Raw genomic sequence first — 17157 nt, 5'->3', positions numbered from 1 at the left:
CTGCATGGCTGGGCCTGGCGGACTTTTACTCCTGCACCTCGTTTCCTGTCTGCACCCCTCACTAGAGCATCAACACCAAAGTGGTGGCACCGCAGAGGGCGGAGACAGGAGGGAGGGGGCGGAGACAGGAGGGAGGGGGCGGAGACAGGAGGGAGGGGGGCGGAGACAGGAGGGAGGGGCGGGGACAGGAGGGAGGGGGCGGGGACAGGAGGGAGGGGGCGGGGACAGGAGGGAGGGGGCGGGGACAGGAGGGAGACACGGCGGGGCTGGGAGGCCGAGAACCAGGAGAACGCAGTCAACTGGCCAGGATCTGGGGTGACCTGTGTGGAGGCGTGTGGGAGTTGGAACACACTGTGTGCAGAGAAGAACCCTCTGGACAGAAACTCAGGGGCTAGTCGTAGTGTGGGGTCAGGGCCCTGGTGACGTAGACCGATGGGCAGATGCAACATATTTGCTCAGGGCCCTGAGCTGTCTCGAGTCCAGGCTCATTTAATTCTCCCAACAGCCCAGCCCTGCCTTCTTGTTCTGGCTGCGCCAGGCCTCGGCTGTGGCATGGGGCACCTCTAGGTGTGGCATGTGAACTCTGCTGAGGCCCGTGGGATCCAGTTCCCTGGCCAGGGAGAGAACTTGGGCCTCCTGCATTGGAAGCCCAGAGTCTTAGCTACTGGACAGCCAGGGAAGTCCCCCAGCTCTACCACCTTCACTCACGGGGAGGGGAAGAGGAAGAGGAGACGGAGCGAAGGCCGCGCCCCCCCTCCCCCGCCAAGGCTGAAGCAGAGGAGGAACGAGGTGAGGGGACCGAGGGACGCCTGGGAGGCAGGGCACGCTGAGCACCGAACCTCAGGCCAGCGGGATTTCAAGAGCACAGAGGCAGGAAAGCGCTTGGGAAGTTTATTGTCTCGAATGACATTTCAGCTGAAAATGGTAGAACTTGTATTAACGGAAGAAAGAAAAGTGCCAAACTAATTCTGGTAAAACCCTGAGCTCACAACAGACTTAAATCAAAACTGCATATTCATAACACAAGTCAGGTTGGGAGGCAGTGTCTGGGCGAGTTGGCACCGGGATGGACCAGTGAGCAAAAGGTCACAACTCGCACAACTGCACTTGCGTCATCAGCCACTGCCAGCAACAAATCTGGGGTGAATGGTGGCAAAATTAAAATCAGTTCAAAATTTTAATGGCAGAATTGGTGCCAGAATTTCTTGTAGAAATAGTTCCTAGTCTTAACCAGAAAATTACTATGTGTATGTATATATATATATGTATAAATATAAAAACAAGAGTTGGGAGAACAAGCTGCATCTCAAGCTGTTTCAAATCCCAGCTGATAAGCGGAGAGTCAGTGTGTCTGGCCGCTTAGGGAGCGCCCTCTGCTGTCAGCTCTGGGGTTTTGAAGGAACTCGAGGGCCGGGGAACCGCGGCAGGTCACACCGTCCTCTTTTCTGCTCGCCCCAACACTTGATTAGATGCGTCTGAGGGGACACTGCCGGGGTTGCCAGCGGGTGAAGCGGTTGGCATTCGCTTCACCTGCCAGCCGCTCCTGGGCTGAAAAGACAGACAGGACTCAGTGTGTGTGGGGGGGTGCGTGAAGACTGGGGGCCCGTCCAGCCTCCACGTCCCTTAGAACGTGCTGAGGACTGTGAGAGGAGCCAGGGGACGAGGGGGCGCAGGGCTCTGCCCTGCGGTGCGGCTGGCCTCCACATGGCTGTGCTTCCTTGGCGGGGTCTGGCTTCCGCTGGCCGGGCGCTGGCAGGGGAGGGGCGGGGCACCGTGGCACGTGCTCTGAGGGGGAGGGAGACCCAGGCAGGCCCGGAGCTAACAGTGGGCCCTGAAAGACCGTGGTGAGATGTGCTGAGCAGCAAGAGGTTCAGGAACCCAGCAGGACCCGCCTGACATGGGAGGGCCCATGGCCGCTGACTGGGGGGGATGTACTGGGCACACGTGACCGTGGGGTGTTCGTCCACAGACCCCCCACCATCATGCAAACCACTGTTGATGATGGCTGTCTGCTCCAAGGTGAGTCCTGTGTGCAGCCCGCGAGAGCAATGATGCACAAGCTCCCCTTCTCCCCCCTCACTCTCAAACTTTCCTGAACAGGCTGAACCTTCCTGCCTGCATCCAGCCCGACGATGCCCAAGACCCTGCTCCCTTCCCCCTCTCCCCACAGCTGTTACCTCCCACACGTGCCTGAGGACAGTGCTGGGCAAGAGAATCGGGAGGCCAGCGCTGCTGCACTCAGCCTCAGTCTGAAAGCGCCTGGGGCAGGGACGCTGGCCGCAGGGGGACACGCTGTGCCCTCGGGTGGGCACCACAGGCCTGTGACCTCAGCAGGAAGACTTGAGTGAGGAGGGGAGGACTCACCGGGCAGGCCTGGGAGGTGACAGGCTGGGGCCCAGTGTGGGCCTGGGAGCCAAAGGGCAGCTCAGGGCTGAGGAGTCGGCGCCCAGCTGGGTGGGGGGTGGTAGGGGAGCGGGGGTGCTCAGCCTGGAGACCTTCTCTCGGGAAGAGCATCTGTGCCTGCTCACGCCAGGGGACTGGGGCACAGCTGGGTGTACACACCACATCCCACGCTTTCCCACTTACTCCGTGGGGCCGACAGGACCCGGTCCCCGGTCCACGGACCCCTCACCCTGAGTCACTCTCACAGGCTTGCCCCTACTGTGGTCGTGGCGCTGGGCCTTGGGCAAGTGCAGGGCAGGATGAACTGGCCACCCGGTGACAACAGAGTGCTGGCTCTGCCAGGTGCTCACTGTGGGCTGTGGGGTTGCCATGGTGACGGGATGCCCTGCACCAGGGGACATCCATTCCCTGCATCTTTAAGAGGGGTACACTGAGGAGGGAGATTTGACTCTGAAGCAAACAGTCTGGCTGCGTAAGACCCTGCCCACTGCTGCGTGCCCGTGTTACACCTGTACCTGCATAGCTCCGCAGGACAGCCCTGAGTGTGGGGCCAGGCCCCCTAGCCGCCCCCCGCCGTGGCTGTCAGTGGGGGGCCAGGAGGCCCCAGGGCCCTCGAGAGGGATGGCGTCCCACACTCTGAGAAAGTTCCTGAGGGCACATCCTGAGAGTCGGGATCCGAGGCCCATGCTCTTCCCAGTTGCCAAAATGGACCTTCACTCTGGCCCAGCTGGGTGCCAGCGGAGGGGGTGGCAGGGATGGTGAGGCATGCTGAAGGCTCTGAGCTCGGGGGCTGTACCTTCAGACCATCAGGGCCTCGTTTTCCCACCCCACCCTCTGCCTCCTCGGGGAGGGAGGGCCCCTTCCCAACAGGCAGAGCCTGCCGTGCGCACTGAGTCCTGTGAGGACTGAGGTCTCTGGTGAGTGGCCCTCTGTGCCCAAGGTGCCCCGGAGGGGCTCCGCCTGCCTGCACCATCCCCGTGATGAGGGCCTGGCGGGCCCAGCTGGTCGTCATGCCCTTCACAAGAGCCTGCGGAGACCACAGTCCCGAGGACCAGACACCCACGGGGGCTCCAGGCCTGCTCGTCACTGGGTTGGGGACCCCACAGGCCTCGGGGTTGTGCCACAGACTCACCTGGGCCAGAAGGCCGCCTTCCCGGGGGGTGGGCTGGAGACAGGCCAGCGTCTGCAGGCGGATAAGTGTGTCCCCGGGGCCGGTCAGCAGAAACGGGCCAGAGGAGCCTGCAGGGGTCAGAGGGTCAGGACCAGCGTTCCCGCCCCGGGAGGCGCAGCGGCGCTGCAGGTGGGACTTGCCAGCCCCTGGGTCAGGAGGAGGCCGTGAACGTGACTCCCACGGCTCCCAGCCCTCCTGCAGCCTGTGTGGGTGGGGAGACCAGCCTTCTGGGGTGCACCTTCTGTCCCCACGGCACCTGCACAGCCGGCGGGGCTGTGTGACTTGATGGGGACCGTCTCCAGTGGGAATGGAAACCCCACAGTGTGAGCAGAGGGGAGAGGCGTGTGCAGGGCCCTGCGGCTGCCCCGGATGCAGCTCGGTGCACTCAGCCTCCGGGGCCGCCGAGCCCGGCTCACTGTCCCACTCACTGGAGTGGGACATCGATGGGGGGCTGGCCTGGCGCCCTGGGCCCCTGACTTCTGTGGCGTCCACTGCTGTCTTGGCTGTGTAGATGGTAGCCTCTTCTTGAAACTTCCTCATGTTCTTTTTATACCGAATTCTTTTGTTGCCGAACCAGTTGGAGACCTGTGGACACACAGAGACAGAAGTCACTGGAGAAGCTGATGGAGCAATGAGACACGCAAGGAGGGGGCGTTGCTGCATGACAGCGCATGGCCCCGGGACGGGGTGAGAGGCTAAGACTGTGAAGCTGGCACTGATGAACCCTGGGCACAGGGAAATGTCTGCCGTGTGTTGGGGGTGCCCTGGAGTCGGTGTGGCTTACAGAGAGGGAGGAGCTGCGTTGCTTGAGGACCAGGCGCTGCTGGAACTGGGATGAGGATGGAGGTGGGAGCAGGGCAGGCACGTGTCACACGCTTGGAGAGACCAGTGACCAGTTGCTCACTGCAGGCAACAGACTGAATCCTGGCGCGGGACACGTGCACCAGCAGCCGCGTTTCTGGGAATGCGATTGAAGCAAAGAACACAGTCGAATCCAAAGCTTATCAAAGGATACAGGACCACCTGATGGAGCAGGGGAAGGAGCTGAGCGCGGAGCGCAGGCAGCCTTCAGTCCTCGAAGCTGGTTGGGAGGGAGCTGCAGTCACACACATCTCGTAAGCTCGGAGCCGGCCCAGGGGCCCAGCTCTGACTGCACGTCTGCACGAGCCCTCTGGGGCAGGGCTCCTCTCTGTGGATTGTCCTGGGCCCTGAGGGTGCTGAGCAGCATCCCTGGTCTCCAGCGCCGGAGGCCAGGCGCGCCTTCCCCTCCCCTCAAGAGCTGTGACAACGAAAACGTCCCTGGCTGGCTGAGAGGCTGGACAGCGCCCAGCTGTATAAGCATGGAGACGTGCACAGCTGGAAACACCGTGTATCCCCAAGTGGGGCACCTGGGCCTGCAGGTTCATGCACACATGAGACGTGTGCATTTTCATGAACAGAAACACACAGCTGAACTGCATGGCAGGACTGTGGACGACCTTTTCTCCTTTAAAAATTAGTTTCTTTAACGTCTTTCTGTAATCCTCTCAATGTCAACCATGGACAGAAAAGGCCCCATGTGTGTTCCCTGCTCTCAACTCTCCTGCCCTCAGTGTTGAGTGTGACCTGCTCGCAACCAAGCCAGGTATGCACCTGGCTCCCACTTACCTCCAAGGAGTGCACCCACACGTCTGTGGTGAAGTTTGCAGGAGAATGTTGGCGAGCGGTTTTCCATGTTGAATTCAACTGGCATTTTAGAGGGACAAAGAGCAGACTTCCCGAGTGGGTGTCTGCGGGGGAGCTGGTTCAGGCTGGGGTCCGCCCTCCCTACAGGGTCTGTCCCAGCACCTTGGACAGGAGCGAGATGCCCTCTCTGCAAGGGTAGCCACAGCTCGGCGTCACTGGCCACTCCCTGCCCAGTCCCTCTGGCCCCTTTGGTCCATGTAGCTATAGCCACTCAGGTTTCCACCCAATGCCCTGTCCGTGGGCTCAGCTCTCCTGTCCTTCCCCCTCGGGCCTCCTCAGCCTGCAGTTGCAGCTGATCCTTCCTGAAAACATCCGTGGTCTCGTCTGCAACACCGTTTGCCCAATGTTGCTCCACTATTTTCTCCTTAAGTGAACCTCACAGCCTGCACCACGTTTGGAGCCCTACTCAGCTGTCAGCCATTTCTACCGAGGAGCCGCCACAGCGCGGAGGGGTCCCAGGGCAGAATCCGGCTGCTGGTGGGTGGGTGGGGATGTCGGGGCCCAGCCACTGGAATGTGGCCAGAGCTTTTCAAATCTTTGTTTGTCACAAACTCTCTCCTCAGATGAAGCTTAGACCCCAGGCCCGCCTGCTCTCTGAGGTGGCAGGCCCTGGAGTGAGTCTGGTTCTTTCCAGACAACTGCTCCCGGGGACAGATGGGCTGCCCGCTTCTTCTGGGCCTCGAGGTCCTGGAGGCGTAGGCCTCACCTCAGCTCTGGCTGAAGTGCTGAGGACACCACAGCAGTTCTGGGTGAGTGAGGACACCGGCGTGACCCCGCAGGCCTCCGGAGTGCTGCTGCCCCCAAGGTGCTGCCAGACTCCGAGGGGGCTGGTGCAGAGGGTGGTGACTCAGCCTCCCCCTCAGCACAGGGGGAGGGGGAGGGCCAGCCTACTGCGTCCAGGCCCCTGATGGCCCTCTCTGCGGCCAGAGGCGGGCGCCGACCCCCACGCTGCCCCGTGGGTGTTGCCTGGTCTGGTCTCTCCCTTGTGGCCTGCCTGCACTTAACTGTTCTCATTGTAAAACCTTTTGAAAGGGCTTCCCTGGTGGCCTAGTGGTTAAGAGTCCACCTGCCAATGCAGGAGGCATGAGTTCAATCCCTGGTCCAGAAAGATCCCACATGCCTCAGAGCAACTAAGCCCAAGCCAGAGCACCTGTGTTGTGGAGCTCCACAGCAAGAGAAGCCACCCGATGAGCAGGCCCGCAGCACGGCTAAGATAGCCCCCACTCTCTGCAGCTAGAGAAAGCCGGTGCAAAGCAGCAAAGACCCAACACGATAAAAATCAATAAGACAAACAACAAAACCTTCTGACAGATTTCTTGGGCTCTCGCCTTAGCCCCGACCCCACCCCAATCCCACTGAGATGAACAGTCATCCCAATATGGTCCGAAGTTGTCCGGGTCTCTTCTCCAGCCTGCGCTTCTGTTTCCCATCTGGAGCCAGCTGTCACCTGTCTTGTGCCCCCAGACTCACACGCTGGACTGTCTGAGCAACTAGCAGGTGATGCACACGCCTGAATTTATTCCAGGATAACTGAACTGGTGCTTTTGCACAAGAGCTGGTCTCTCACTTTCAGTCCTAATTTTTCTCCAAGTTCTTTTTCTTCTCCTAAGCTTGCACCCCGTCCATCTTACAGGGCACAGCACACCCCTCTGATATGAGGACATGAAATCTTAGCGACTGGGCTTCCCTGGCGGTTCAGTGGTAAAGAATCTACCTGCCAGCGCAGGAGACACTGGTTCGATCCCTGGTCCAGGAAGATCCCACATGCCGTGGAGTAGCTCAGCCCATGTGTCCCAACTACTGCGCCTGCACTCTGGAGCCCGGGAGCCACGACTGCTGATGCCCACTTGCCCTAGAGCCATGCTCCACAAAAGAGACGCCACTGCAAGGAGAAGCCCGGGCCCCGCAATGGCGAGTAGCCCCTGCCCACCACGACTAGACAGAAGCCTGCACAGCAGTGACGACCCGGCCAGCCAAAACCAAATACATCAATAAAGAATGTACGGTTAAAAAAAAAATCCCTAATGACTACAGTTCACCAAGGATCACTCCTAACTGCTGTCCTCAGTGGTGGCAGGACCGCACACTCCACACCCATTGCGTCAGGGAGCGTGGGAGGGTAGGTATGGCTTCCTGCCTGAGGTCCGGGTTCGTAGCCCAGACCCGGGACCTGAGCCCAGCCAGCCAGCTCCGAGGCTGCACTGCGCGTGCTTGGCTGTGGCTGCACACCACGTTTGGCTCCTGCACCACACGTTTGATGAACCTCCCTGGGTGTCCCTTTCGGGTTCAGGGAGGTGTGGCAGGAAAGGACCATCACCTGGGAGACCGTGATGCCACCCCTCCTGGCCAGCTCCTCTTTGGTTTCTTCGCTGGGGTATGGGTTGCTCAGATGGGAATAAAAGTATTCATTCAGCACCTCTGTGGCTTGCTTGCTGAAATTCTGCCGCTTACGCCTGAGAAGACAGACAGCCTCAGCCGGTGATCGTCCATGGGGTCTCATCCCCATCTCTGATCTCCTAGAGGCTGTGACAGCAGCGGTCAGCACTTCCTAGCCTTCCTGGAGGCTGTGTGAGGGCCGCCCCTGCAGCCGTGGTCAGAGCCCCTGCCTAGGCTGGGAGGCTCCCGTAACTCAGACCCAAACCAGTGCAGGACTTGCTTCCCTTCCTGAGGTCAGAGGTTGGGGGGAGGGCCTGACCTGGCGTCGAGGAACCTCGCGCGCAGGGCCAGCACAGCCTCGCAGGTGCTCTGCTTCAGCTGCATCTGGATGCTGTGGAACTTGCCATGGATGATCCCCACCATGTGCTCTATCTCCGTGGGCGAGACGGGCCTGATCCTGCTCTGCTCCTGGAGGAGGTTGGTGACGTGCATGGTGAACTCACGGCAGGCCTGGGGTGGGGACACACGTGCTAGCTGGTGACCACCTAGCAGGCTGGCCTAGGGTCCCGGGTGGGACCAGCCACCTGCCCCCCAAGCCTCCCATGCAGGCTGGCTACTGAGAAATGATGGCAAGGGGCTGGGGTCAAATCAGCCACCTCTGCTATGAGACCAAGCTCGTGGGCTCTCTGCTTGATGCTGCCAAGGGAAGGCAGTTTGTACTCCATGGGTTCCTTTGACAAATGTGCATTCCCATGATAGAAACTCTTCACGCAGAAAATCACCTGTTCATATTTCTCTAGCTCGGAGTGGTACAGCTGTCGGATCTGGGACAGCTTGGCCCTGTAGTCAGAGTGCTCAAGGCCACCCTCGTTTGGACGGCCTCCTGGCGTTGCTGCGTTGGCCGCTGCCGATGCTCCCCTCCCTTGCTTCTCAGGCCTGGACATGCCCTCGGCCAGCAGCATGTTATCCAGCCTCAGGAGCTGAGCATCAGGGGGGCCCACTTCCTGAATGCCGTGGATGCTTGACACTGGATCAGAGAAAGGAGATGGAGTCAGTGCTTGTTGTTGGAGCAAAACCCCCCACGACAGTGCTAGCACTGGCCGAGTGTCTGAACCCTCTTCATGCATCCCTTTTGGGGAAAGAAAGACTATGATGACAGACATCAAATAACCCACTCTGATGCTGGTCTAGGTGCTGTGCTCAGGAGCCCAGCTGGGCTGCCAGGAGTGCAGGCGGCAGGCACGCCACAGCCCACAGCTCACAGCTGGGTACATGTGGAGCTCCAGGCAGGGCAGGGGTGGGATGGCACCAGGTGCTGGAAAGCCTGAAGCCCTGAATCACGCCTCCAGATGGGAGAGGTGGCACCTTCCAGAGGCTCAGAGTGCATAGACAGGAATATGAAGGCTGGTGGCAGCCTGGCTTTGGGAAGGCTGTGCTGGCATGTATCTGAAACTGAGCCCCCCCCCCCCCCGCCCCGCCCAATTGAGCCACCTGAGAAGCCTCAACTCCATGTTCAGTTCAGTTCAGTTCAGTCGCTCAGTCGTGTCCAACTCTTTGCAACCCCATGAATCGCAGCACACCAGGCCTCCCTGTCCATCACCAACTCCTGGAGTTCACTCAGACTCATGTCCATCGAGTCAGTGATGCCATCCAGCCATCTCATCCTCTGTCGTCCCCTTCTCCTCCTGCCCGCAATCCCTCCCAGCATCAGAGTCTTTTCCAATCAGTCAACTCTTCGCATGAGGTGGCCAAAGTACTGTAGTTTCAGCTTTAGCATCATTCCTTCCAAAGAAATCCCAGGGCTGATCTCCTTCAGAATGGATTAACTGAACACTAATCAACCAGTCAGATGACTAATACCGTGTTGTTGATGACATGGTTAAGGTGCTAAATTTGCTATCATAGATATTTCATCATTCACGCACAAACTCAGATTGTGTCTCCGGGGCAAGATGAGCTAACAGGCACGGACCACCTGGAGAGAACCATAAGCCAGAAACATCCTGACTGTTGAAACTATGATTATGAAATGTCACAAGATGATGCTTAATTCCAGCCTCTCTGTTCTCCCCCTTAAAAACAGACCCTCATTCAAAGACCAAAGTGGGGCAGATCTGAGGTTTGTCTTCCACTCCCTTGCTTGGCACCCTGAAATAAATGCTGTACTTTCCTTCACCATGATCTGGTGTCAGTAGAGTGAATTTGCTTTTCAGGTGACTGAACTTTGGTTTGGTAATACGTCTGTTGTGTCTGTGTCTGTTGTGTGCGTGTGTTGAGGGGAGGGTTTCTGCTGTAAAATCAGAGAGGAAAAGATGGATCCAGAGGTGCCAGAAGAGATGAACTAACCCACTGAGAGATGGGTTAGTTTGAGCACAGACACAGTTGCCTGGCTTTATAACATGGAGAAGCCATCCTAGCTAGGCGATGTGCTCAAGGGCAGGACTGGACAGGCAGCGGGTGGGCAGGGGATGAGCTGCTGCTGTCCGAGGGGTGCATGTCAGCTACGAGGCGGCCAGAGGGAGAGGCCCCAGACTGTGACCACCGGAATATGAAAGTGTTAGTCGCTCAGTTGTGTCCGACTCTGCGACCCCATAGACTCTAGCCCACCAGACTCCTCTGTCCAAGGGATTTCCTAGCAAGATACTGGAGTGGGCTGCCATTTCCTCTTCCAGGGGATGTTCTCGACTCAGGGATCGAGACTGTGTCTCCTATGTTTCCTGCACTGGCAGGTGGATTCTTTACTGTCTGAGCCACCAGGACTTGAGAAAAAGGAAGACGCTGTGACAATTCCCACATTCGCCCTGGAAGGCGCTACTTTTTCCCAAGCAGAGCACTCAAAACAGCAGGCAGGCAGGTGAAAAGGTGGTGTCAGGCCGGTCCCTGACACAGCTCAGCACAAATGTCTAGGTGGCTGCGAAGCAGCTGCTACCTGGGAGCTGGGGCTGAGCTGACCAGTTCGGGTGCAAGAAGGTAGTCCTGAGTCACTAGTGTGTGGCGTGTGTTTGGGAAGTCTGTTTTTATCTGCTCGTACCTGCAGGTATATCTATGAGAAGGCCACACCCCCTGAATCCTAGAAAATCAGTGTTTAAAGGGCAGGCAAAGGAGGAGATGGAAAAAGTTATGAGGCAGGTGGAGGAATAATCAGAAGTGGTAACAGAGGGGTGAAAACCTAGGCTTGGGGAAGATTGTTCAGTTCAGTTCAGTTCAGTTGCTCAGTTGTGTCCAACTCTTTGCAACTCCATGGACTGCAGCATGCCAGGCCTCCCTGTCCATCACCAACTCCTGGAGTTTACTCAAAATCATGTCCATTGAGTCAGTGATGCCATCCAACTAGGGGTAGATTGTTAACCTCTGCAAAAGCAGCTGCAGGGTATGGTGGGGTGAAGCCTGACTAGCAAGTTCAGAGGAGGACGGGAGGCAGGCAGTGTGGGGAGGAGTCTGCTACAGGGGTTACAGAGTGAGGCTCGGGTCCAGGGAGGGTGGTCTTGCAGGACCTATTTTTTCTCTGCTTTTTCAGTGATGGAACTCATATCTGTGGAGACACAGGAAGGAAGGCTGAGGGGTGGTTCCTAAGGGGATGGGAGGCAGGGAATGCAGAAGGAGGTAATGATAGATGATATAGATTCCATGTAGTTCTGACTTTCAAGAAAAACAAAGTTTTAAGTCTTTTCTTAGAAACAGGCTCTTAATATTATCAGCTACTAATTGACTTCAGTGCTCAAATAAGAATTGAGCTTAGGGAATTCCCTGGTGGTTCAGTGGTTAGCACTCAGCACTTTCGCTGACATGGCCTGGTTCACCCCCTGGTCCTGTAAGCTGCATGGTGCAGCTAAAAAAAAAATAGTATAATCCTATCATATAGACATTTGCTCATTCATCATATGCCCCTTTCTTGTTCCCTGTTTAACAGATGAACTTGTTTTGGTCAAAAACTCACTAGCAAAAACTGAAGGAGTTCAAGAGATATCCCTGCAGGAATTTTCCTCACATGCAGGGACCCCTACCTCCTCAGATTCAGGGACTCAATTCACACAAAAGAACCCTTTCCATTTAGTCCCACTGGGCTGCAACAGGGCTCTTTCTGAAAGCAATAAAGCAAAAGGGTCCTTTTTATGAGTTGCAGGCCTTCCAGTTCAGAGACCTAATTCCCTAACAGCCTTACTTGGTCTTCAAGAAGCACCAGATGTTAAGGCTGGGGACTTCTGGACAGAGTGGAGCTGCGCTGCCTGATCCTTGTAAAGGCCCACCCCCTCTTAACCGTTCCTAACCCAGAGCCGATTACGGACATGCTCTTCCCTCATCCCTCTGTGTGTGCGGATCCTATTGATTCTACCTCGACGCCTGACCCACCATCCAACCCCTTCCTTCATGCCACTCCTGGAGTCCTGTGCATTGACCCCTTCCTGTCCTCTGCGACCTATGAGGAAAGCTCCCCGCTCTGGTCCATCAGGCACACCTGCAAGCTGACTACGCTCAGAAGCTGTCTTCATCACGCCAGTCTCCTGTTCAAAGACTTCAACCAGCTCTGCATCCACAGCGGCAGCCTAGACTCTGACACCTGGCACTCAGGGCCTTTCCTGACAGCCTTCCAAACCCGCCCTTGTGGACTTTCCCTCTTTCGGGCCCTTCATGGCCCTTGGAAGCACAGCGACTGTCTCAGGCTTGCTCAGCAGCTCCTCTCTAAGCACCCATGGGTCCAGCCTGGGCTCAGGAGTGACCGAGAGGGACACACACAGCACCCCACCCCCCACAGAGGGCCCCCAGCACAGCCTGCCTCCCAGGGCTGGAGAGGTCTCATTATAATTAGGGGCAGGAGTGGTCCAGGCTGGACGCATGGCTAAGTGAAGGGTGGCTGGGAGCACATGTGTGTGTTTGTGCATGTGTGTGTGTATGACCCTGGGCTGCTGAGGAGTGCGTAGTGGTTTGTCTTTTGTTTTGTTTTGTTTTTGGCCACACCTTGCAACCTGTGGGATCTCTGTTTCCCAACCAGGGATTGAACCTGGGTTAAGGCAGTGAAAGCACCGAATCCTAACCACTTGGGTACTCCCCGTTCATTCTTTTATTTAACCAACAGTGTGAAAAAAACACTCTGGTTGTAGCAAACACCCTCTTCCAACAACACCAGAGACAATTCTACACATGGATGTCACCAGATGGTCAATACCCAAATCAGATTGATTACGTTCTTTGCAACCAAAGATTGAGAAGCTCTATACAGTCAGCAAAAACAAGACCTGGCTCAGATCATGAGCTCCTTATTGCAAAATTCAGGCTTAATTTGAAGAAAGCTGAAGTTCCAATACTCTGGCCATCTGATGCAAAGAGTCTATTCATTAGAAAAGACCCTGATCCTGTGAAAGATTGAAGGCAGGAGGAGAAGGGGGTGACAGAGGATGAGATGGTTGGAGGGCATCATCAACTCAATGGACACGAGTTTGAGCAAACTCTGGGAGATGGTGAAGGACAGGGAAGCCTGGTGTGCTGCAGTCCACAGGGTTGCAAGGAATCAGACAGGAATGAGCGACTGAACAACAATAACAAAGAAACTAGGGAAAACCACTAGGCCATTCAGATACCACCTAAATCAAATCCCTTATGATTATACAGTGGAAGTGACAAATAGATTCAAGGGATTAGATCTGGTAGACAAAGTGCCTGAAGAACTATGGACAGAGATTTGTAGCCCTGTACACGAGGCAGTGACCAAAATCATCCCCAAGAGAAAGAAATGCAAGAAAGCAAAGTGGTTGTCTGAGAAGGCCTTACAAATAGCTGACGAAAGAAGAAAAGCAAAAGGCAGGGAAGAAAGGGAGAGATATACACGACTGAGTGCAGGGTCCCAGAGAATAGCAAGGAGAGACAAGAAGGCCTTCTTCAATGAACAGTTTAAGCAAGAGAGTTTCAGAAAGACATCTAATTGACTTAATTGAAGATGCTAAAACCTTTGACTGTGGAGATCACAACAAACTGTGGAAAATTCTCAAAGAGATGGGAATACCAGACCACCTTATCTGTCTTCTGAGAAACCTGTATGAGAGTCAAGAAGCAACAGTTAGAACTGGACATGAAGGGCAGTCCTAAGATGGCAGAGGAATAGGACGGGGAGACCACTTTCTCCCCCACAAATTCATCAAAAGAACATTTAAATGCTGAGTAAATTCCACAAAACAACTTCTGAATGCCGGCAGAGGACATCAGGCACCCAGAAAAGCAGCCCATTGTCTTCGAAAGGAGGTAGGAAAAAATATAAAAGGCAAAAAAAAGAGACAAAAGAGGTAGGGACGGAGCTCCATCCTGGGAAGGGAGTCTTAAAAAGAGAGAAGTTTCCACACACCAGGAAACACTCTCTCTGCCGAGTCTGTGGTGAGCCTTGGAAGCACAGAGGGCAGCGTAACAGGGAGGAAAAATAAATAAATAATTAAAACCCACAGATTACGAGCCCAACGGTAACTCCCCCAGTGGAGAAGCAGCACAGACGCCTGCACCCGCCACTAGCAAGCAGAGGCTGGGCAGGGAGGCGCGGGCTGCATGGCTTAGAGTAAGGAGCTGGCCTGAATGCCCTGAGGGCAATCTGAGTGAACTAACTTGGGCTAGCAAACCAGACTGTGGGATAGCTACCACGCGAAAAGCCAGCCCTAACCTAAGACACCGCCAGGCCCGCGCACAGAACAAAGGATTGAACAGAGATAGCCGGCTGCAGACCATCCCCCTCCGGTGACAGGCAGCCAGAGCCAGAAGTGGGCAATCGCAGCCCCAGAGAGACATTATCTACCAAACTGCAAGCAGGCTTCTTTGCTAATTAAGATTTCTTGGGGTTCTGGACAGTCAACATCCGCCTGAGAAGGTGCGCCGGTTGTACACCCAGAAAACCGGGTGGCAGGGACGGGGGAGGCGATAAGTCACAGCGACCGCGCTCGCCAAACACCTCATCACCTGAGCTGCTCGGACCTGGGAAGGGCACAAAATGCAGGCCCAACCGAATCTGCCTCTGAGGACTACCCGAATGCCTGAACCTGAGTGGCTTAGACCTGGGAGGTGCATGCAGCCCAGGGCTGGCCTCGGATGGTTCCTGGTGGAGCAACCTAGAGCCTGAGCAGTGTGGGCAGGGAGGGCACACGCGCCGGGAGCGGGGGCAGGCCCAGCGTGGCTGAGACACTGCGAGCACACGCCAGTGTTATTTGTTTGCAGTGTCCCTCCCTCCCCACAGCGCGACTGAACAAGTGAGCCTAAAAAAAGTGTCCACCACCACCCCCTTTGTGTCAGGGCGGAAATCAGACACTGAAGAGACCAGCAAACAGAAGAAGTTAAAACAGAAGGAACCCCCTTGGAAATGACAGGTGCAATAGATTAAAACCCTGTAGTTAGTACCGACTGCACAGGAAGGGGCCTATAGGTCTTGAGAAATGTAAGCCGGACCAGGGAACTATCCAAAAATGAGCTGACCCCACACTGCCCGCAACAACACCAGAGAAAGTCCTCGATGTATTTTTACTATTTTTACAATCATTCTTTAAAAAAATTTTTTTTTAATTTTAAGTCCTCTATTACTCCTTTAATTTTCACTTCTATAACCTACTATTACTTTGCAAAAAAAGACCTTATTTTTTAAAGCAAACTTCATATATATATATTTTATAATTTTTGTGACTTTTTTTTTTCTTTCTTTTCTTTAATATTGTATTTTTGAAATTCCAAACTCTACTCTAGATTTCTAATCTTTGCTTTTTGGTATTTGTTATCAATTTTGTACCTTTAAGAACCCAATCGTCAGTACCCATTTTTACTTGGGAGCGAGATTACTGGCTTGACTGCTCTCTCCCCCTTTGCACTCTCCTTTTTCTCCACCAGGTCTCCTCTGTCTCCTACCTACCCCCTCTCTTCTCCACCCAACTCTGTGAATCTCTGTGTGTTCCAGATGGTGGAGAACACTTAGGGAACTGATTACTGGCTGGATCTGTCTCTCTCCTTTGCCCTCTCGATTGCCCCCTTTTATCCTCCCGGCCACTTCTGTTTCCTTCCTCCCTCTTCTCTTCTCTTCTCTGTATAACTCCATGAACATCTCTGAGCAGTCCAGTTGTGGAGTGCACATAAGGAAGTGATTACTGGCTAGCTTGCTCTCTCCTCTATTGATTCCACCTCATCTCATTCAGGTCACCTCTAACTCCCTCCTCCCTCTTCTCTTCTCCATGTAACTCTGTGAACCTCTCTGGGTGTCCCTCACTGTGGAGAAACTTTTCATCTTTAACCTAGATGTTTTATCAACGGTGCTGTATAGAAGGAGAAGTCTTGAGACTACTGTAAAAATCAGACTGAAAACCAGAAGCAGGAGGCTTAAGTCCAAATCCTGAGAACACCAGAGAACTCCTGACTCCAGGGGACATTAATCGACAGGAGTTCATCAAACACCTCCATACCTACACTGAAACCAAGCACAACCCAAGGGCCAACAAGCTCCAGAGCAAGACATACCATGCAAATTCTCCAGCAACACAGGAACACACCTCTGAGCTCCAATATACAGGCTGCCCAAAGTTACGCCAAAACCATTGACATCTCATAACTCATTACTGGACACTTCATTGCACTCCAGAGAGAAGAAATCCAGCTCCACCCACCAGAACACTGATACAAGCTTCCTTGACCAGGAAACCTTGACAAGCCACCTGTACAACCCCACCCACAGCGAGGAAACTCCACAATAAAGCGAACTCCACAAACTGCCAGAATACAGAAAGGCCACCCCAAACTCAGCAATATAAACAAGATGAAGAGACAGAGGAATACTCAGCAGGTAAAGGAACAGGATAAATGCCCACCAAACCAAACAAAAGAGGAAGAGATAGGGAATCTACCTGATAAAGAATTCTGAATAATGATAGTGAAAATGATCCAAAATCTTGAAATCAAAATGGAATCACAGATAAATATCCTGGAGACAAGGATTGAGAAGATGCAAGAAAGGTTTAACAAGGACCTAGAAGAAATAAAAAAGAGTCAATATATAATGAATAATGCAATAAATTGAGATAAAAAACACTCTAGAGGCAAAAAATAGTAGAATAACAGAGACAGAAGACAGGATTAGTGAAGTAGAAGATAGAATGGTAGAAATTAATGAATCAGAGATGAAAAAAGAAAAACGAATTAAAAGAAATGAGGACAATCTCAGAGACCTCCAGGAGAGTGTTAAATGCCCCAACATTCAAATCATAGAAGTCCCAGAAGAAGAAGACAAAAAGAAAGACCATGAGAAAATACTTGAGGAGATAATAGTTGAAAACTTCCCTAAAATGGGGAAGGAAATAATCACCTAAGTCCAAGAAACCCAGTGAGTCCCAAGCAGGATAAACCAAAAGCAAAACACCCCAAAACATATATTAATCAAATTAACAAAGGTCAAACACAAAGAACAAATATTAAAAGCAGCAAGGGAAAAACAACAAATAACACACAAGGGGATTCCCATAAGGATAACAGCTGAT

General features: G+C 54.2%; 1 protein-coding gene across 1 annotated transcript in view; it reads right to left on the bottom strand.

The window, feature by feature from the left end:
* Positions 1-1428: 1428 nt before the first annotated feature.
* The window catches only part of PBX4 (PBX homeobox 4), a 62750-nt gene continuing 47021 nt past the window's right edge, over positions 1429-17157 (bottom strand). The window contains exons 3-8 of the mRNA XM_068980026.1: positions 8458-8702; positions 7995-8185; positions 7617-7752; positions 4003-4159; positions 3536-3642; positions 1429-1548 (exon numbers count right to left, since the gene is read on the bottom strand). Of these exons, the coding sequence (XP_068836127.1) occupies positions 1429-1548; positions 3536-3642; positions 4003-4159; positions 7617-7752; positions 7995-8185; positions 8458-8702 (956 nt within the window). The remainder of the gene's footprint in view (positions 1549-3535; positions 3643-4002; positions 4160-7616; positions 7753-7994; positions 8186-8457; positions 8703-17157) is intronic.

Source organism: Capricornis sumatraensis, chromosome 9 (genome assembly GCF_032405125.1).
Source record: "Capricornis sumatraensis isolate serow.1 chromosome 9, serow.2, whole genome shotgun sequence".
NCBI classification, from domain to species: domain Eukaryota; kingdom Metazoa; phylum Chordata; class Mammalia; order Artiodactyla; family Bovidae; genus Capricornis; species Capricornis sumatraensis.
Note: the sequence above shows the minus strand (reverse complement) of the source record. Positions and strands in the feature narration are given on the sequence as shown.